The sequence below is a fragment of the Lupinus angustifolius genome, chromosome LG08 (assembly GCF_001865875.1).
Source record: "Lupinus angustifolius cultivar Tanjil chromosome LG08, LupAngTanjil_v1.0, whole genome shotgun sequence".
NCBI classification, from domain to species: Eukaryota; Viridiplantae; Streptophyta; class Magnoliopsida; order Fabales; family Fabaceae; genus Lupinus; species Lupinus angustifolius.
Window position 1 is genome coordinate 10270434 of NC_032016.1, and position 17745 is coordinate 10288178.

At 32.9% G+C, this 17745-nt stretch overlaps 3 protein-coding genes across 5 annotated transcripts in view; 2 read left to right on the forward strand and 1 right to left on the reverse strand.

Moving 5' to 3' along the window:
- Positions 1-2669, forward strand: part of LOC109354670 (isocitrate dehydrogenase [NADP]-like) — a 5878-nt gene extending 3209 nt beyond the window's left edge. The window contains exons 12-15 of the mRNA XM_019597325.1: positions 870-904; positions 985-1127; positions 2033-2155; positions 2314-2669. Of these exons, the coding sequence (XP_019452870.1) occupies positions 870-904; positions 985-1127; positions 2033-2155; positions 2314-2410 (398 nt within the window). The 3' untranslated portion in view covers positions 2411-2669. The remainder of the gene's footprint in view (positions 1-869; positions 905-984; positions 1128-2032; positions 2156-2313) is intronic.
- On the reverse strand, positions 3333-9157 carry LOC109354669 (DEAD-box ATP-dependent RNA helicase 46-like). 3 transcript variants are annotated; one of them, XM_019597324.1, is made up of 10 exons: positions 9068-9157; positions 8024-8365; positions 7170-7316; positions 6818-6886; positions 5862-6131; positions 5164-5514; positions 4750-5027; positions 4180-4608; positions 3869-4022; positions 3333-3811 (listed from the first exon to the last, which is right to left on the reverse strand). In XM_019597324.1, exons 2-10 carry the CDS (start codon positions 8339-8341, stop codon positions 3728-3730), a joined length of 2100 nt encoding a protein of 699 aa, XP_019452869.1. In that variant the 5' UTR covers positions 8342-8365; positions 9068-9157; the 3' UTR covers positions 3333-3727. The 3 variants fall into 3 exon arrangements, with proteins under 3 accessions (XP_019452869.1, XP_019452867.1, XP_019452868.1); XM_019597322.1 differs by having other exon boundaries at positions 3333-4022; XM_019597323.1 differs by having other exon boundaries at positions 3333-4022; positions 8024-8368; positions 9072-9087.
- The window catches only part of LOC109353721 (myb-related protein 340-like), a 3928-nt gene continuing 1429 nt past the window's right edge, over positions 15247-17745 (forward strand). The window contains exons 1-2 of the mRNA XM_019596081.1: positions 15247-15505; positions 15597-15726. Of these exons, the coding sequence (XP_019451626.1) occupies positions 15367-15505; positions 15597-15726 (269 nt within the window). The 5' untranslated portion in view covers positions 15247-15366. The remainder of the gene's footprint in view (positions 15506-15596; positions 15727-17745) is intronic.

Here is a 17745-nt window from a genome sequence, read left to right on the forward strand (position 1 = left end):
ATATATATATATATATATTATTTCATATATCAAATTATATATTCATAACAATAAATAATGATGAAATGACTATTTAAAAAATATATACATTATATTTAATCTAATAATGATTAAGTTTGAGTTTAAAAATTAGTTCGGTCGATGCTTGAGGTCGGATTAGTCATCAAATCTAAGGCTAAGTTCAATTTCAAGATCAACATTTAGGTTCGGGTATAAAAAAAATGGTTTTTCTGATGAGCAACCCATCTCCCATTTTCTCAGACAACATAGCTGCGGAATCACTGTAAAAAGGTTGAACATGGAGATCTCATTATTCACAAAGATGGATGCTGAAATATTACTTATGAGTTATGAAGCATATTCTGATATTAACACTAAAATTTGTATCTAATTTCAATTTCTATCCGTTTTATCAATATTCATCACTCGAAACCTTGAGAAAAAAGAGTTTACATTGTCATAAGATCCAAATCAAAACCCTAGTTAAACTGTTGAAAATATATATTCTGCCAACATTTATATACATATATATATATATATATTATATATATATATATATTATATATAATGTCAACAAGCAGTATTTGGTTGATTAACCAGTGACCTTGCATAACAATTCTGATTAGATCCATGTAAGAGATTAATTCATTATTTTTCTGATTATTTGTTACTTAAATCTTGGAATTCTCACAAGTCATAACCATGTGAGTATTTGTCTGTTCTGTGTGGTTGTCAATTTTCTTTTTCTATTCTGAATGTACTTAAGAAATGGGAAAGAGAGCTTTGTGAACTTTGATGTCATAAATAATTCTGAGATGCTTGGAATTATCTTTCAAATCAAGTTTCTTGAAGTGTATTCTTGTGTGCAGGATTTGGCTCATTGGGTCTCATGACTTCTGTGCTGGTATGTATTAGTATATCATCATTAGTATGCCTATTTTGGTTATTGGATGTCAAACTTTATTTACAACCACTATTTTGTAGTTATCTTCTGATGGTAAGACATTAGAAGCTGAGGCAGCTCATGGAACCGTAACTCGACATTTTCGGCTTCATCAAAAGGGGCAGGAAACTAGTACAAACAGTATTGCTTCCATATTTGCATGGACGCGAGGACTGGAACATAGGTACTTTGTTGATTGATTGAAAAACTTGCAAATTCATGTGCATTTTGATGTTCTTCATGAACTTTTCCTTTCATAATCAGCAATTCCATGTATTTTGGTGGATGGACACTATGGATTTTTTTGCTGAAGTTTGAAATTGTAGTAAATGAATATATGGTGTATTTGGTTCAACTTTAAAATCGGTTTTGAGATAGCAAAAAAGTAATTTTTGAAAAGAATTGTATGAAAAGCAGAAGTCATCTTGTGTTGGGTACAATTAAAAAATCACTTCAAAAAGTGATTTAAGTTGTTTGGATGTTTGCAATATAAGAGATTCTAAAATTAAGTAGGGGATTATTCTGTACACAATTTTTAAAGCCAACTTCGTGTTTTATGAGATGTTTCTCTCTCTTCTATCACAGGTGATTTTTCTTCATCTCCGCATTTGGTTAAAAGCGCATATAAACTGATTTATTTCTAAATTATAATTTTGTTTTTAATTTTTATCCAAACACACTCATAATTGGATATTTTTAATTTCATGTTTTAAAAGTACCTTGTTTTGTTCAAAAGTATAAACAAAGACGCTCATAATTGTAATCTCTCTTTAGTGCTTATACAAAGAACTTGTAAATTTATGTGGCCTTCCACTTTTCAGTTAAGCTTTTCCCCCAACAGAATAGTGACCCCACTTTATGCTATTTCAGAAATGTTCTATACATATGAATGAGGAGGGTCTAAGTATTTCCAATTATGAGTGTGTTTGGTGATAACTGAGTAATTATCTTTGTTATGGCATTGTTTTTTGGTGTCTTGGATGCCATTTTGATATGCAGTGGTGTTTCTTTTATGAACTGGTTTATTTATCTTTCATTTTTTCACCTTGTTCTGTTTTTTCTTGATATGTGTGTGCTATTTTGTACTAGGGCCAAGCTGGATAATAATGAAAAACTAAGGGATTTCACACATAAGTTGGAGGCTGCATGTGTTGAGACAGTGGAGTCTGGAAAGATGACCAAAGATCTTGCACTTCTCATTCACGGACCTAAGTAAGTGCTTCTCTTTCTTTCCTCATTTTTTATGAAACACATGGATCTTGAATATTCAGATAGTTGCAATCTTTCATTTAACATTTTCATGAAAATCTAATGTGTGTGTACATATTTAATCTTTCTTTTTTTCCTTTGTTATTGTGCATTGTGTGCAGGGTATCAAGGGAATATTACTTGAACACTGAGGAATTTATTGATGCTGTGGCTCATAATTTGAAGAGAAAGCTCCAAGAGACTCCTGCATTGGTCTGAGTAGTAGCTTTTGATAAGTTTGAAAAGGTTGACACCTATTATTTAACCATTGATAATGAGATGCTATTTTGGGATGGTATAAAATAGTTTTGATGTGAAAAAAATGTAGGTGGGGGAAATATGAATTTGTTTTTGATGAATCATTCGTTGTTAGAGACTGTAACATGGATATATGCAACAATGGCATTAACAATAAGCATGTTAACAAATACCTACTAGCCCTCAACCAAATTGAATAGAATTGGTGCTTGTTTATTCACATTGGCCGTGTAGAGATGAGTCACATTCAGAGCTTGAATGTTGCAAACTTCCATGTCTTACTCTTATGAGGTTACTTTTCACTTTGGAATACATCAACACATTCTTCTTCTTCTACTCCTATATTCTTAAGTGTACACAAAAATCAAGAGGACAATGCACAATTTAGTATACTTGTAGGAATGCTGCGAGACCAGCAAGTATCATAAGCGAAGGGAAACATGACACAACAAAAAAGCATATAAGATAGCTTTCCTTTTTTCTTTGAACTTTGTGATAATATTGCAACTTCACTATAGTGCTATAGTATATACTACTCTTCAATGTTATTCAATGCAGTATTCAATATAATATGTAGTCTTCAATCTTAAAAAGATTCATCAAGTGGCTGTTCTACCAAAAGAATCTCATATCATAAAATAAATATTCCTCAAAAAGAAGCCTCTAGATGATGCATTGGACATTACACCTAACAAAAGTTTCAGCAAATGACTTTGTATCTCCTAAAAATTTAAACTTCACACAATCACACCCATGATTATATCCTTCCAATAAATGACTTTGTTGGAGGAACTAACGAAGTTTGTATCATCAAGTCATAAGTTGCAATGGTTTACTGTAGGAAATAGCTTCTTTACAGCCTTTCTAAACACACACCAGCACAGGTTGCAATAATCTCCAAATGGATATTAATCTAGAAAGAGTTATATAACACCATTTCACAGATTACAAACACAAACTACTACCAGATCCATATAGGTAAAACGTGTGTTCTGATTGTTCGGGGAATCAATGAACCTGGCTCTACATGAGGAAGGTTTGACCAAAATAACAACAAAAAAATCATAATATTCATTACATGGTTCATCATCATCATCAGCCCCTCAAAAATATACACTTACCATGAAACTTCACTACTAAATACTAAGTTGCCATTGTTCACAAGTAACAATGCTATTCCATTTGCAAAAGTAGACCAAAATAATCCTAACAAGAAATTGTCTGAATGGAACAGCCAAAACCCTACTACCCATTTTGATATATGCCCTTTATCTTGAGCTATATCGTGCCTTCTTCATCACGAATCATCCCTTCCTCTTCTTCTCCATTGTACTTGGAATTAGATCCACCATTTCTTCCATCGCCAGTGGATCTGCCAAAACCGGGAGAGGATGGTGAGATAAAGCTCTTGCTGCGATCACCATCTCCTCCACTACGTTCCATCATTGCTTGGTGAAAGCTGATTTTGGAATTCTGAGGTGGTGCATTCCTGTCAGGACTACGACTGCGATCACGGTTTTTGAAGCGATCACTCCAACTAGATACCTTGTCAGGGCTTCGACCACGATCATTCCTACGACACAACATGTTTGTGACCATTACTTACAAAAGAACATGAATGGAATATTAAAAACTTCACAAAACCTAAATTTTCTGACATAAAAAGGCTAAAAAGAAAAAAATTACTTAATAAAAAGGAAAATTTGAAACTGTAATAAAACTAAACTAACCTCTGTGAGTCAGAATCAAAACCACGGCCTCCACCACTGCCTGCAGAAGCAGACCACCCACCTCTCCCTCCATAATTCGAGTCACCACCTCTCCCACCATATCCTGAATCACTACCCCTACCTCCAAAACTTGAATCACTACCTCTCCCACCATATCCTGTGTCATTGCTCCTTCCACCATATCCAGAGCCACCAGAACCCCATCTTCTGGATCTGTTCATCCCACCACCCCGCGATGACATATCACGGAGTTCTGGAGGGACTCGCTGATTTGCACCTTCCAAAACTTTGATGAGATCTGAAGCATGTTTAGCATCCTGGTCCCCGAAGAAAGTGTAAGCTAAACCAGTGGCTCCAGCCCTCCCTGTCCTTCCAATCCTATGAACATAATCTTCCACTCCTGTAGGGAAGTCATAGTTGACAACCACCCTGCAAAATACTTATGGTTACTTTTCCAGACAAGCTCACACATCAACCCAGTAAACAGATATACAAAGAAAGCATACAACTACAGTGTGTACAGTACATCTGCCACAAATATAATAAGGTAGTAAAATGCAAATAGTTAACCTAATATCTTTAACATCCAGTCCTCGAGCTGCAACATCTGTGGCTACAAGCACAGGGGTCTTCCCAGTTCGAAATTGACTCAACACATGGTCCCTCTCACCCTGGGATTTATCCCCATGAATAGCAGTAGCTCCATACTGACGTGAGAGATTACGAGCAAGTTGATCACACATTTTCTTGGTAGAACAAAAAATAATTATTTTTGATCCTGGATCCTGGGTCCGTATAATAGCTTCCAGTCGTCTCTGTTTCTCCATTGATGACAATACTTCAACATGCTGTTATAATAATAGCACAGCATTTATCAATCACACAGTAAATATCAAACCCCACACATCAATAACACTATACAACGAAAACAAAGATGAGCAGAAACCGCACTGCACCCAAATATAGCATCAGTAGATATCATACCTGAGTAATGGATTTGTTAGCAACAAGCTCATCTACATTGCCAATGTTGACCTGGACTGGATTGACCATAAAATCAGCTGCAATTTTCCTAACTTCCTTAGGCCATGTTGCAGTATACATGAGAGTTTGCCTATGAGCAGGAACCTCATTCACAATCTTCCTAATCTGAGGCTCAAAACCCATGTCCAGCATCCTGTCTGCCTCATCGAGCACAAGGTAAGAGACCTGTTGAAGACTAATTCTCCTCATCTCAAGAATATCATTCAACCGACCAGGAGTGGCTACCACAATATCTGCTCCACGATCAATGTCTCTCAATTGTGGACCCTTTGGTGCCCCTCCATACAAACACTAGCCAAAAACAAGAAAAAAATTACTAAAAAGTGGCAACAAGCCCACCTGTGAAGCTAAGCTGCAGCAGTATATTTCCAACGGACTTTAACTCATGGATTACCAAGCCCATAAGCATTTTATATGTACGCCTACGGAAATATCTCATAAAAATTGGTAGAACATAAAAGTAGAGACAAATATATAAGGAAGCTGTTACAACATTGAACCCAATGAAGAACAATGCTTTAAGCAATAACGAGTGCAACAACATTTTCTCATGATGCCCATGCTGATGGATAGAAACAAGACATAAAATAAATAGTTAAAATAATCATACATTCGTAAAAACAAGAACAGTTACTCACCACACAAGAAAATCTCGATGATTTCCCAAACTTCACAGCTTCATCTTGGATTTGTGTGGCCAGCTCCCTCGTTGGAGACAGTACCAATACAGTGGGGCCTAATCTGGAATTATTAGAAACACGCTTGATGTGCATAAATGATGGGATTAAATACCCCAAAGTTTTCCCTGAACCAGTCTTAGCAATGGCGACTATATCTCTACTTTGAAGAGCAATAGGCCATGATTGTGCCTGAATTGGAGTTGGGGCTGAGAATCCAGCACTTTGTACCTATAAAAAAGGAAAATCCAGGAGATTGGTTGTGTTTTGGTAATAATAGAGAAGTGGCTGACGGAAGAAGCATCACCCTCCATATGCAAGCCACCAACGCTTGCTGATGCAAGCAAGAGCATGAGGAGGCCTCTTCTTCCATACAGAGAAAGTGGCAGACTGAATCATGACTAGTGGAACTTCGATGATTCGGAAAGTCGTTCCAAAAAAATCCAGGAGATTGGTTTTCTTTGGTACTTATAGAGGTGTGACTAATGCTGGAAGAAGCATCACCCTCCATATGCAAACCACAGATAGAGCATGAGGAGGCCTCTTCTTCCGCACAGACCAAGCGGCAGACTGAATCATGACCAGCAGCAGTTCCAACCACAAACTTCGATGATTCGGAAAGCCCTTCCACAAACTTGGTCCACACCATAAAGGGCACTCCGAACTAAATGAAAGCCCCAGAAAAGAGGGCACCACAATGTACGACATTAGCTCCTCCTTGGGAGCAAATATCGCACCTATGACAAAAAAGTAAAATGGCAAAAGAACAAAATTATGATGAGCCTGAAACTTATCAACTGGAGCTTCAGGAATCAGAGTTTGTCAGAAACATGGGTCAGATACCACAGAAAGTTTTTCCTCCTAAGTACCATAAATTAGAAAGACAAGAAAGGAGAAAAGAGTGTAGATGCTGGTACCTCTTTTAGAATCTCAGATGGTAAGCCACTCGATCCAAATGATATAATAGGTGGAGGCACTTTATCCCCCTAGTAAAAATATGAAAAGAACTCAACAAAGGACCCAAAAGATGACATGCTATTAAATCATCTGGATTCTGGACACATTTTCCAAATCTTTCTTAAAAATGTAACAAAAATATGTGTCACCAAAGTGTACTGCGTAGATAATCAAGCCTTAATAGCACAAATGTAGAATCTATAATCATACGGCGTGGTATAATTACAAAAATAATCAAGCCTTAATCTCACTAGGTGAGGTCAACTACATGGCATGCATAATTATTTACATAAAATTATAATGTACACTCACAGAAACAGTTATTTCATGGCGACGGCGATAAGCCTCAGGAGATAATTCAGGTCCAGCATCGAATGCCACAGGATCTTTGATAGAAGAACTACCATTTCCAGAATCTTGCATCCCATTATGAGAACTAAAACCTCCACCTTTGGAACTCTAATACAAAATGAAGGTCAAGATAAGTGAATGGAAAAAATAGGATTGAAAACAATGTACAATTGATTTTGAAAAACTGATTTTTTTTCTAGCAAGATGATGCGTTAATTTCATATTCTAGATTTCCAAGAAAATGCAATGCTCAAAAGCATGGCTATCAAATCGGAAGTTGAAATGCAAATTGGAAAGCATGTTATTCAAATTTTGAGTCAAATGTATCATGATTCATAACTTAGAAGGTCCATGATCAATTATTAAAATAATTGAAGATGTATTCTGAACATAATAAAATTGTAAAAGTGCACTATAAATTATAAAAGTAGCATAATTACTTTACTTCCTTTGTTATGCACATTAAGTATCAGATTTTTTAATAAGTTTCAATCTTTAAAATTTATTGTTATTTATTATTAGTCAAAAAATGAATTACTATCCATTAGAATCGTATTTTTCTTTTTATATTTTCGTAATTTAGTTAAATACAAACAAGATTCACCCAACTCCCTTCGATTTCCATCATTGATGACAGGGATAACAAAACTAGTGATTGAAAAATGAATTCCAGATTATCCTAAAAATGGTTGCTACTGCGTACCAAACCACAACTAATAGGTAGAAATTATAATATTTCAGATAACTGCCTATTGAGAAAGTGTGCATGGCCATAGGTAATGCAAATTGTCAATTAATGAAAGTCAACTACAAACCTGATGGTTCCGTGATCCAGCTTCAGCATTAGACTCTCTGCTGCCATTTCTATCATACCTATCATTCAAATCTGGACTGCGACCACGATGCATACCTAGAGATGATTGTTGTTGAACCTGGACAGAACTAGACACTGAGGATGACTTTGGTGGGGCAGCTGAGCTTGAAGGCCTCTCATATTGGGTGACATTGGTTTCAGGATTCCAAAAGTAAAGATACCCAGTCTTACCATCCACAAGACCCCGCCATGGCTTGGGAAGTGTCGGGTCAGCTGGTGCATAACGTGGACCCACTGAAGCAGTTGCTGTGGCAGCCATCCCAAGCGAACCAATAATATAATTCTAACCACATCACATAATAAGAATATAAAAAATCAGCCATAACATGCCCAAACATAGAAAAACTTGCATTGAGTCACCATTCACCATTTCACCATACAAGTCATGGAGATAATAAAACTGCAGTTACATTTCATTTGTCTTCTAGGATCCTATTACAAATTGGAAATATAGGATTCCAGTGTGGGGTTTATCCAAACACAATGGCTAGCTTTTGAGGTGTGTTTTTTCGCAATGTTCGTATCCTCAACTTAACAATATTTAATTTACTTAGTTGATAGCCCCAGCTTAACATGTATTATCACGTAAATCAAGCAAAAGCACAAATTCATCCACAGACCTAGAAATAATGAATGAATCAAACTGTCGAAAATGAAAATCTCCGCCAATCTAAACAGGAAACGATCTCAGAGATTTCTCAAATCATGTTCACAAACCCCAATCTAATACCACTTAGCAATCGATTTCTCTGGAAATGAAAGAAACCCTAAAAAACAAAAACCCGAAATCTAATGCGAATTGTTGCATGGTTGAAATGATAATTAGAAGTTATAGATTGAATGAAAAGTAAACCCTAAAATTTGAACATCCGGAGATGAGGGAGTATGTAAGCGTAGAAGCAATGCATGAAATGAAATAGTTGAAATCACAAAAAGTGAAGAAGAAGAAGAAGAAGAAGAAGAAGAGAATGAAATGTTTTGGTACCTGAGTTAGGGTTAAGAGAGAGAATCGGAGGAAGGCAGAACGGCACGCGCTTCCGAGAATGAGAAAGAAATGAAGAGTGTGATTATTATTTATAACACAGACAAGACATGGAGATATTTTTATTCTTCTCATTTCTCAGAATCATAATCAGAATTATTACGGGAAAGTAATTAAGCCCACATAACTTTTGGGCCTACACTTCAACAAAAATTACAGCCCAATTCTCACCACAACCATATATCATTCTCTCTCTTACAACTCAATCAAGTGTCCTAGTCTCACCCAATTCTCTCTCTTATACGGTATGACTTAATATATAGTATAGATTATATTGGAATAACATCTTTTATATTTTTTTAGACCGAAGTAAAACAAAATATTAGAGTAGTGTTTGTTTTTTAAATTTTAAGTAAATCGTCTGATTTACTTCCCAGGTTTTCCGGTTTAACCAGGTTTACCTTGGTCGAACTAGAATTTTCCCGGTTCACAGTGGTCAAACTCTCATTCGGTTAAGACTAAAAACCAGAATCATTTTTATTTCTGATCACTGGTCAAACCGATCGGATCACCTAGTACGGTCTGGTTCTCACAATACTGATTCAAACAATAAGATGATCGAGCTCAAAGTAAACATTAACTACATACACAACTTAAAAGAATAAGAAATAATGAATTAGCATACATTTGAATCAATATGTATACATCAAACTCATACTATATTTAATCCCAATAATAAAGAAATTAGCTACTCATGGTAACTAAATGCAAGCAAAAGTAAGAGAATACAACTCGTGGATGATGAATTACCACTCCAATGAGCATGGACTAGCTCCTCTAGTGCTTATACATTGCTTCCACACCTCTAAGGGAGCTAAACTCGCCTAAAAACTAGGAATATAATGTATTACAAGTGTATTGTCTGAAGTGTATTTTATAAACCAAGTTAAACCCTTTAAATAGTGTCTGAAAATTGATGTCCACTCTTAGCGCACTGCCTTATACTGAGCACATCACTTTGCCTAGCCAAGCTCAACCTTTCAGCACACCATCTTGCTCTGAGCGCATCTCCATCTTTTGCTTGGCGCAGGTTGGTCACTTGGTGTATCCGAGGTAGAGACTAATTGTTGAATTTCGCAATTAGTTTTGCTCAATTTCGCAATTAAATTTGCCCACCGCAAAATTGCTTAATAAATTATTTATAGGGAGATGAATTTCTCTTTCTGGGCAAAAATATATTCACAACTTTATAAAATCCCAAAAAAATTATCACATTATCAAGAAATTAGTAAAAATAATTATTTTGAATGTCACAAAAGTGACTAAACTGCATTTTTTAATTATTTATTTTATTATTAAAAAATGAAAGTTGGACGGAATTAAACATCTTTTTTTTTTAAATTAAATACCTCCATTCTAGAAAAATAATTTGAAATGATATCTAAACATTATTGAGTCAATTAAGTACATATTAGTCCATTCAAAATATTTTTACTTATTTATTATTAGAAAATAATTAAAATTTGGGATAATTAATTTAAAATTGTAACTCACCATTTTTGAGTTAATTAAGTGCTCGTTAATCTATTCAAAACATTTTTATTTATATATTATTATTTATTTTAAAAATAATGGAAAATTGAAATATGAAATTATTATTGTTTTTGAAATGAAGATCTCATATATATATCTTTTACTCTTGTTTTTAATTATTTAATTATAAAATATATTTATATTATATTTTAAAAATATTTTTGGGCTTTTTAGACCACATAAAATTCAATATTCACAAACTTCATCAACATCACGTGTGTGCTACAATTGGTCGGTTGTCGTTTGTTTTCTGTGTTGATGGTGCTACTCGACGAGATCATCATTAGCTGACTAGACAATCATTAGTCGGAACCTTTCAATCACTAATTTGGTTTTGACATGCGGCATATGTTAGGAATTCATAATTTCTAATTAAGGTGTGCATTGTATATTTAATACAATTATATCAGCTACTTATTTTGAATTACTAAACAAATGATCTAATTACTCATAACCTATAAGACTTCTGAAACTGATACGAATATATGCTTAATGAGTGGATACCTAAATGGTTGACCCATAAGGGATAATGAGAACCCTATAAGTTAACACATAAGAAATGAATATGGTCCCCAAGACACCAAATCAATGTTAGGTATCAGTGGCAGAATACACCTAGAAGGGGGGTTGAATATGTGTGGTGGAGCTCAAGTTCCACTTTTTGGTTTTTACACACTTGCTGAAAAATGCTCAGTTAATTGATTAACCAGTGGGCTTAATCGATTAAATCAAAACAGAAACAAAATGATCAAATCAACAACTTGCACAGTTATTAACCAACACACATGCAGATATACATTAGATATTTTTATGCAATATTAACAAGGACATAGCAAGATATAAGCATGCAAAATATCATCTTCAAACTCGAATTAAAACATCTTGAAATAAAAAAGAGAAAGGGATAGAAAAGATTGCGCAAAGATTTTATCCTCGTTTGTTTTGTTGTCCACTGCAAAACTACATCCAGTTTTCCCCTCTGATCTTGGAAATTTTCCTTTTTCACTATAGAACACAATATACATTACATATACGCTTCCAATTACAAGACTCGAACGCTCCTTTCTTGGAACCCAAAGAACTTCGTAACTCTTGCTTTGACCTTTCCAAAACCGCCTCCAAGAAAACCTTTCCCAAAACCGCCTCCAAGAAAACCTTACTTACCGTAATTCGACCCTAGCCAAGGTATCGCTCTTTATCCCAAGACCTCGAAGTCTTTGTGAAGAACACCTTACCTAACCGCAGCTAGGATTTTCCCAATTCTTGAATAACAATGCTTTGAGTTATGAATGAGTGCTTAATACTCGGATATTATAATAAAGATCAAAGACTAAAACCTAAGCAAGAACTCACAAGACTTTCTAGTCTAATATGAATGTACATGCATGAGGTTTCTGAAATTATGAAATCATAAAAAACTATCTCCTTTTCTTTCCAAGAAACACAAGAATGATGCAAGAAAGCTTTTCAAAGAAACATGCAATATGAATGTGAAAACTAAAGCCTTAGCATGATCTAGTCTTTCTCCTAATGCAACACTCTCTAATAGTTTCTAACAATGATGATCAATTCTCTTTTCTCTGTGTTTTTCACTCTTAGCCATTTCTGCAATTTGGCAGAATTTATACAAAATAGATTTTGCCTCTAAAAATGGTTTTTTCAGTTATGCAGTTGAAACAGTAGAAAACAGACACGTTAATCGATTAAGCCATGAGTTTAATCGACTAACCAGTGTAACATGATTAAAACAGAAAACAGTTGATTTAATCGATTAAGTCACCACGTCAATCGATTAACCAATATGTTAAAACACAACACGTGATTCAAAAGGCAAAATACTCATATGTTATGCTTAACTCCTATACATGTTTTAACAATTATATTATGCCTAATATGCACATATAACATGTATGATATGCATGAACATATAATAAACTAGATGATATCTCATTTTAGTGGATTAGTTACTTTATTAAGTCTTGTGAGACTCACACCTAAGTTTACCTAACCTAGACTCAATATCTATGACAAACATCTTAGACTTCTAAAAAGATAATAAAAAATTATAACATAAGTCTAATAAGTCACCACTTGAACCCTAGACATGTTGATTGTTGAGTCATCTTCAAGCTTTAATTAACTCCTTGTCTTCATCAAAACATTACTAATGCAATCCTTGACGCTTTGCACTTTCAATCACAAATAGTTTTCACCTCTCCCAATCAGAGAGAAAACGAAGGTCCCAAAATGAATTAAGGATTTGCTCGAGGAAGACCATCATACCAAAACTCTCTCGAAACGTATATCAAAGGAGTAGATCAAAGAACATGGATTCAGGTATGACTTTGTATCCTTGTTTTATATTATGTGTGAGAATCATGATATTCAAGATCCTAGGATTGATATTTCACTATTCATTAGGAAATATCTAACAAGTGGTATCAGAGCTTTAGGTTTTAAATTTTATGGTTCTCCATTAAAGATGTTTTTTCCCAATTTTTTATAAACCCTAATTTTGTAAATTTGGGGATTTTATGCTTCCGCTATTGGTTATGAAAATTGGGTATTTATGAATAATGATAATAACTTTTATATGATTCCGCTTATTTGAATTATGAGTAATTTGTATTATGAATCATTGCAACATGTGTTGAAATATATATTTAGATTTGTGCATGAATATTACATTAACTTTTATTTTATGACTATGTTATGCAATATGTATATTATGTGCACTAATATCTTATTGTTGGACATTGACTTTTGTCACTTTACAATTTTGAAATTTGTTGAAGTATATGTATAAGATATATATGTGCAAAGATGTATGTTTCTATTTTATACATATACAATCTAGAATTCATGATCTTATATATATTGTGAATTAATATATATATATATATATGGAATTGCTTCCCGCTTGAGATTGTTGTGATGTCTAAAATTACTTATTAAAGTTAATATATATATATAATGGTTATGGTTAATGCTTAAAATTAAAATTATGTATACTTTATTATGCTAGAGTGTAAAAGTGTATATATATAGTGCTACATGTATGTTTTAAGATATGTATGATCATATTGGATTTTGAATTTCAATAATGATTTGCATTTGTATTTCTTTCTTCATTCCGGATCTATTATGCATTTGATTAAGATTGCATCCATTTTTATGGGTTGATATATGTATTATATCTTTTTGATTTGGAATTATATTGTGGGATTAGATTTGTTAATCATAAAAGATATCAAATCTCAAGGTTTTAATTCTAAGATTATATTTTTTATAATGGACTCATATTTTTTTCCGTTTGTCTGGTAATTATTTTTGAATTGATTGATATAATATGTTGGCAAAGTAACCTCTATTGTGAAAATTGATTAAGATTACACAGGTTTGTATGAGACTATTTATGCGACTTGTGTTCGACCCAAAGGAACACACAATTTAACCAATTAATAACATACATGTGATAGTTTTTTAGAACTTAATTGATGGGCATTCAAAATTTTCCTAGACTTAATTTTACACCACTTGATGGATATGAATCATTTTAGTTTTGTTGATTGGTATATTCATCTTTTGTATTAAGTGTTTAGCGTCTAGTCCTTCTTCTATCTTTGCTTATGAGTTGAATATCCTTATACGGTTTTTAATATAGTGTTTTATTCGGGGGGGAAAATCAAACTATGTGGTGGTCACAACATTAGGATACTTAATACTCATTTTTAGACAAATTTAATCAATGATCATCATATTTTTGGAGGACCAATATAATATTTTATTATATTTTTCATTTTTTGTATATATAATTGGATGTATTTTAATAACACATCACATAAAAAGTTATTAATTATAACAATGAATGGTTGAAATTTAATAAAATAACATTATATAAATAAAAATAATATGATTGAGACTTTATCTATTAATTAATATTTTACATTTTTAGAAAAAAAAATAGGAATTTTTTTTAATGAAGAGGTTATTAAATACATAACTCAGACATTCAATATCAATTTGTTTATGATCTGGAAATGTTAGTATAATATTAGTATGTTATAACTTTTGAAACGTAATTGTTATCAATTAAATTGACTCTCAAATACAATTGTAAATAAAACTTGCATTGATAACAGTTACATTTCGAAAGTAATCGATTTGTACCAAATTAATTTGGGGACACCCTTCATATATACTACAATACTTGTGAAATTCTTTTATTTATTTTATGACAAACATCATGTATTATATCTAATTTTATGAAAATGATATCCTTTTCAGTGAAATGTGATGGGAGAAATAAATTTATAAGTTTTAATTTATTTATTTAAAAAATTGGGCCTTAATCTTTTTGTGTCACATGTCAAAATATGAATCTAGTATTAGAGATGATCTCTGTCAAATCACACGCATGTGCCTTCATAACTTAGTACATATATAGGCATATTAGTTTCTAAAATATGGTTTATCGATATAAACAAAAAATGGTGGCATGCAACATATATCAGTTATTTTAGTCATGCATGCATGTTCATATGATAAACATAGTTAGGTACGTAAAAAACTTTTGTTATCACTAATAAAATACTTTCATATACAATTAAAAAATTCATCTTAGTCTCTCTATTTAAACCCCCCCCAACTTCCATTATGATTTCTGTCTCTCTCTTTCTTCCTCTCTCTCTCTCTCATCATTAAAAATAATGAACAAAAGACCCTACAACTCATCTCAAGATCCTGAAGTGAGGAAGGGGCCATGGACCATGGAAGAAGATTTGATCTTGATCAACTATATAACAAATCATGGTGAAGGTGTATGGAACTCCTTAGCCAAATCTGCTGGTAATTAAATATATATCTCTCTCTTTTTGTTCATATTCCACCATAAACCCTAACTAGGGTGATAATTAATGATCCATCGTCACTTTTTAAGGTCTTAAACGCACCGGAAAGAGTTGCCGGCTCCGGTGGCTGAACTATCTCCGTCCTGATGTTAGAAGAGGGAATATTACACCAGAGGAGCAACTCTTGATCATGGAACTTCATGCAAAGTGGGGAAACAGGTGAACATATTATATGACTATCATTATTAATTAAAAATTAGAATAAAATGTACATTTCACTTGATCTGCTTATTAATTGTAGAAATAGTATTGTTACCTAGAAAAAACAATTAATAAGTGAAATTCCTCTTTGTCTTCATCAAAAGATGAAGGAAGTTCTTGACTCTCTTTTAAGATGTAGTATTTGGTGTTTGAAGCATGCATACACTACTACAAAATAGCACTAGTACAATCTTGGTAGAGTATTTGAGGGGAGAAGGTTGAGAGAATTCTAATTTCCAGTCATCAAGAGATATTTTCACACATGGAGTTTGACTTTATGGCAAAAAAGTATTCCCTATGGAAAATCCATATCTAAAATTTTTTGAGACACCAAAATGATTGTTTGTGATTTTAACCATATCTAAAATTTTCCTTTAAAGGTACATGCTATATTTTTCAATTTTGTTCCATTCAATCTCCATCCCTTGCTTTCAAGAGGTATATTATAATGAAGATTGAGCATAAGTAGTAGTTATGCTGTGGACCTTCATATGACACAGATCAATCAAGAACATAAGGAATCATGACACATCAATGTTAATTTATTGTCCTATTTTTTTATTTATTTCATTTTGAAGATTTTCACTCCTTCCACTTTTTAAAAATTTCACGAATTTTTCAAATGCAAATTTTCCCATTTATCTGATTTTTTTTCTAATTTTTTATATTTTATAAGTATTTGTTATCTTAATTTATTCAAGGAGTTGGAGGTTGGCTGTGAGAAACATTCAAGGTTTATGTATTTTGATATTAAGACTTGGATAAGATCTAAGGATACAAGTACTACATAGGTTTCGGGTCAATAAAAAAGAGGAACTCCAAAATGAAGTTGCTATAACTCACTACAATTTATTATTTTAAAAATAATCAAAATGTTAAAATGCAAATGAACTTGGAAGGTGAAAAAAGATGAAACTTAATGGAAAAGAAACCTAATAAAAAGTAGATAGATATGATCTTGGATAAGCTCTTTAGGCCTCAATAATATTGTTTACTATTATATAATAAAAAACGTTATTTATTTATTTCCTATAGCCTTTCATTTTACAAATGCCTATATCTATGATAAGAAGCAAATAGTTTTTACAAGATAAACTTCTATTTGAGGGTGAGCTCATAGAAGTGGGGCAAACATTTAAAATAGATCTCTAGTTCATATGTAAGAGAAATTTCAAGGAGTTTTTTAATGCAAATACAATTGTAAAATATGATAGTCCCCTTGATGATAGAAAAAATTGTTACATGTCCAATCACATCTCTAATATTTCTCTTGACTACGTATAAATAACATTGCAAGCTATTCACTTTGTATTTTAGAATTGGAATCCTATTTGGTACTTGAAAAATGAGAAAAAATAAGATTATTTTATTTTATTTTAATTATTTAAATAAAAATAAGTAGAAATTGTGTTAAGTTTCCATCTCAAAACCAATTGGTAATGAGAAGAGTAGCCCAACATGTATTTAAACAATTCTCGAGATAATGAAGTAGGCGATATAAGACTTACTTTCCAACAATCTGAAACCTTAAAAATTTGTTTTCAACATTTGTTATAATTTTTGCTCAACACTCAATACTCCAGTATTTGAGAGGATGTCAACCCTTGTATTTAATACATGTAGACGGGATATTTTCTTAAAAAAAGAGAAGTGAAGTAAGTTTATGAAAATCAATACAGGAAAAGAAGTTATGAGGTGATAAATGATTATTTAAAAAACCTGGAAATTTTGTAATTGGATAAAGCAAAACAAAAAACAGTTTTATGAAAAGGAATATGTACGTAAAAGCGAATTGGAGATGTTTGAATTGAATCATACTTTGTAGTTTGCACCTGTGTCATGTATTGAGAAACCTAAATTTGGCGAGCTTGGAGCCCAAGCTTGCAAAGCAAAGGCATCATTTCATTTACAAGTACCAAAGAAGGGACCTTCAAGCATCTTATAACAATAGTCTTTTATATATATATATATATATAT

Excerpts from the sequence above, each read along its gene's own strand:
- LOC109354669 (XM_019597322.1), bottom strand. The coding sequence starts at position 8,341 with ATGGCTGCCACAGCAACTGCTTCAGTGGGTCCACGTTATGCACCAGCT. Across the intron at positions 7,317-8,023 it reads CTGGATCACGGAACCATCAG|AGTTCCAAAGGTGGAGGTTT; the intron begins GTTTGTAGTTGA and ends ATTTTGTATTAG. Across the intron at positions 6,887-7,169 it reads GCCATGAAATAACTGTTTCT|GGGGATAAAGTGCCTCCACC; the intron begins GTGAGTGTACAT and ends TATTTTTACTAG.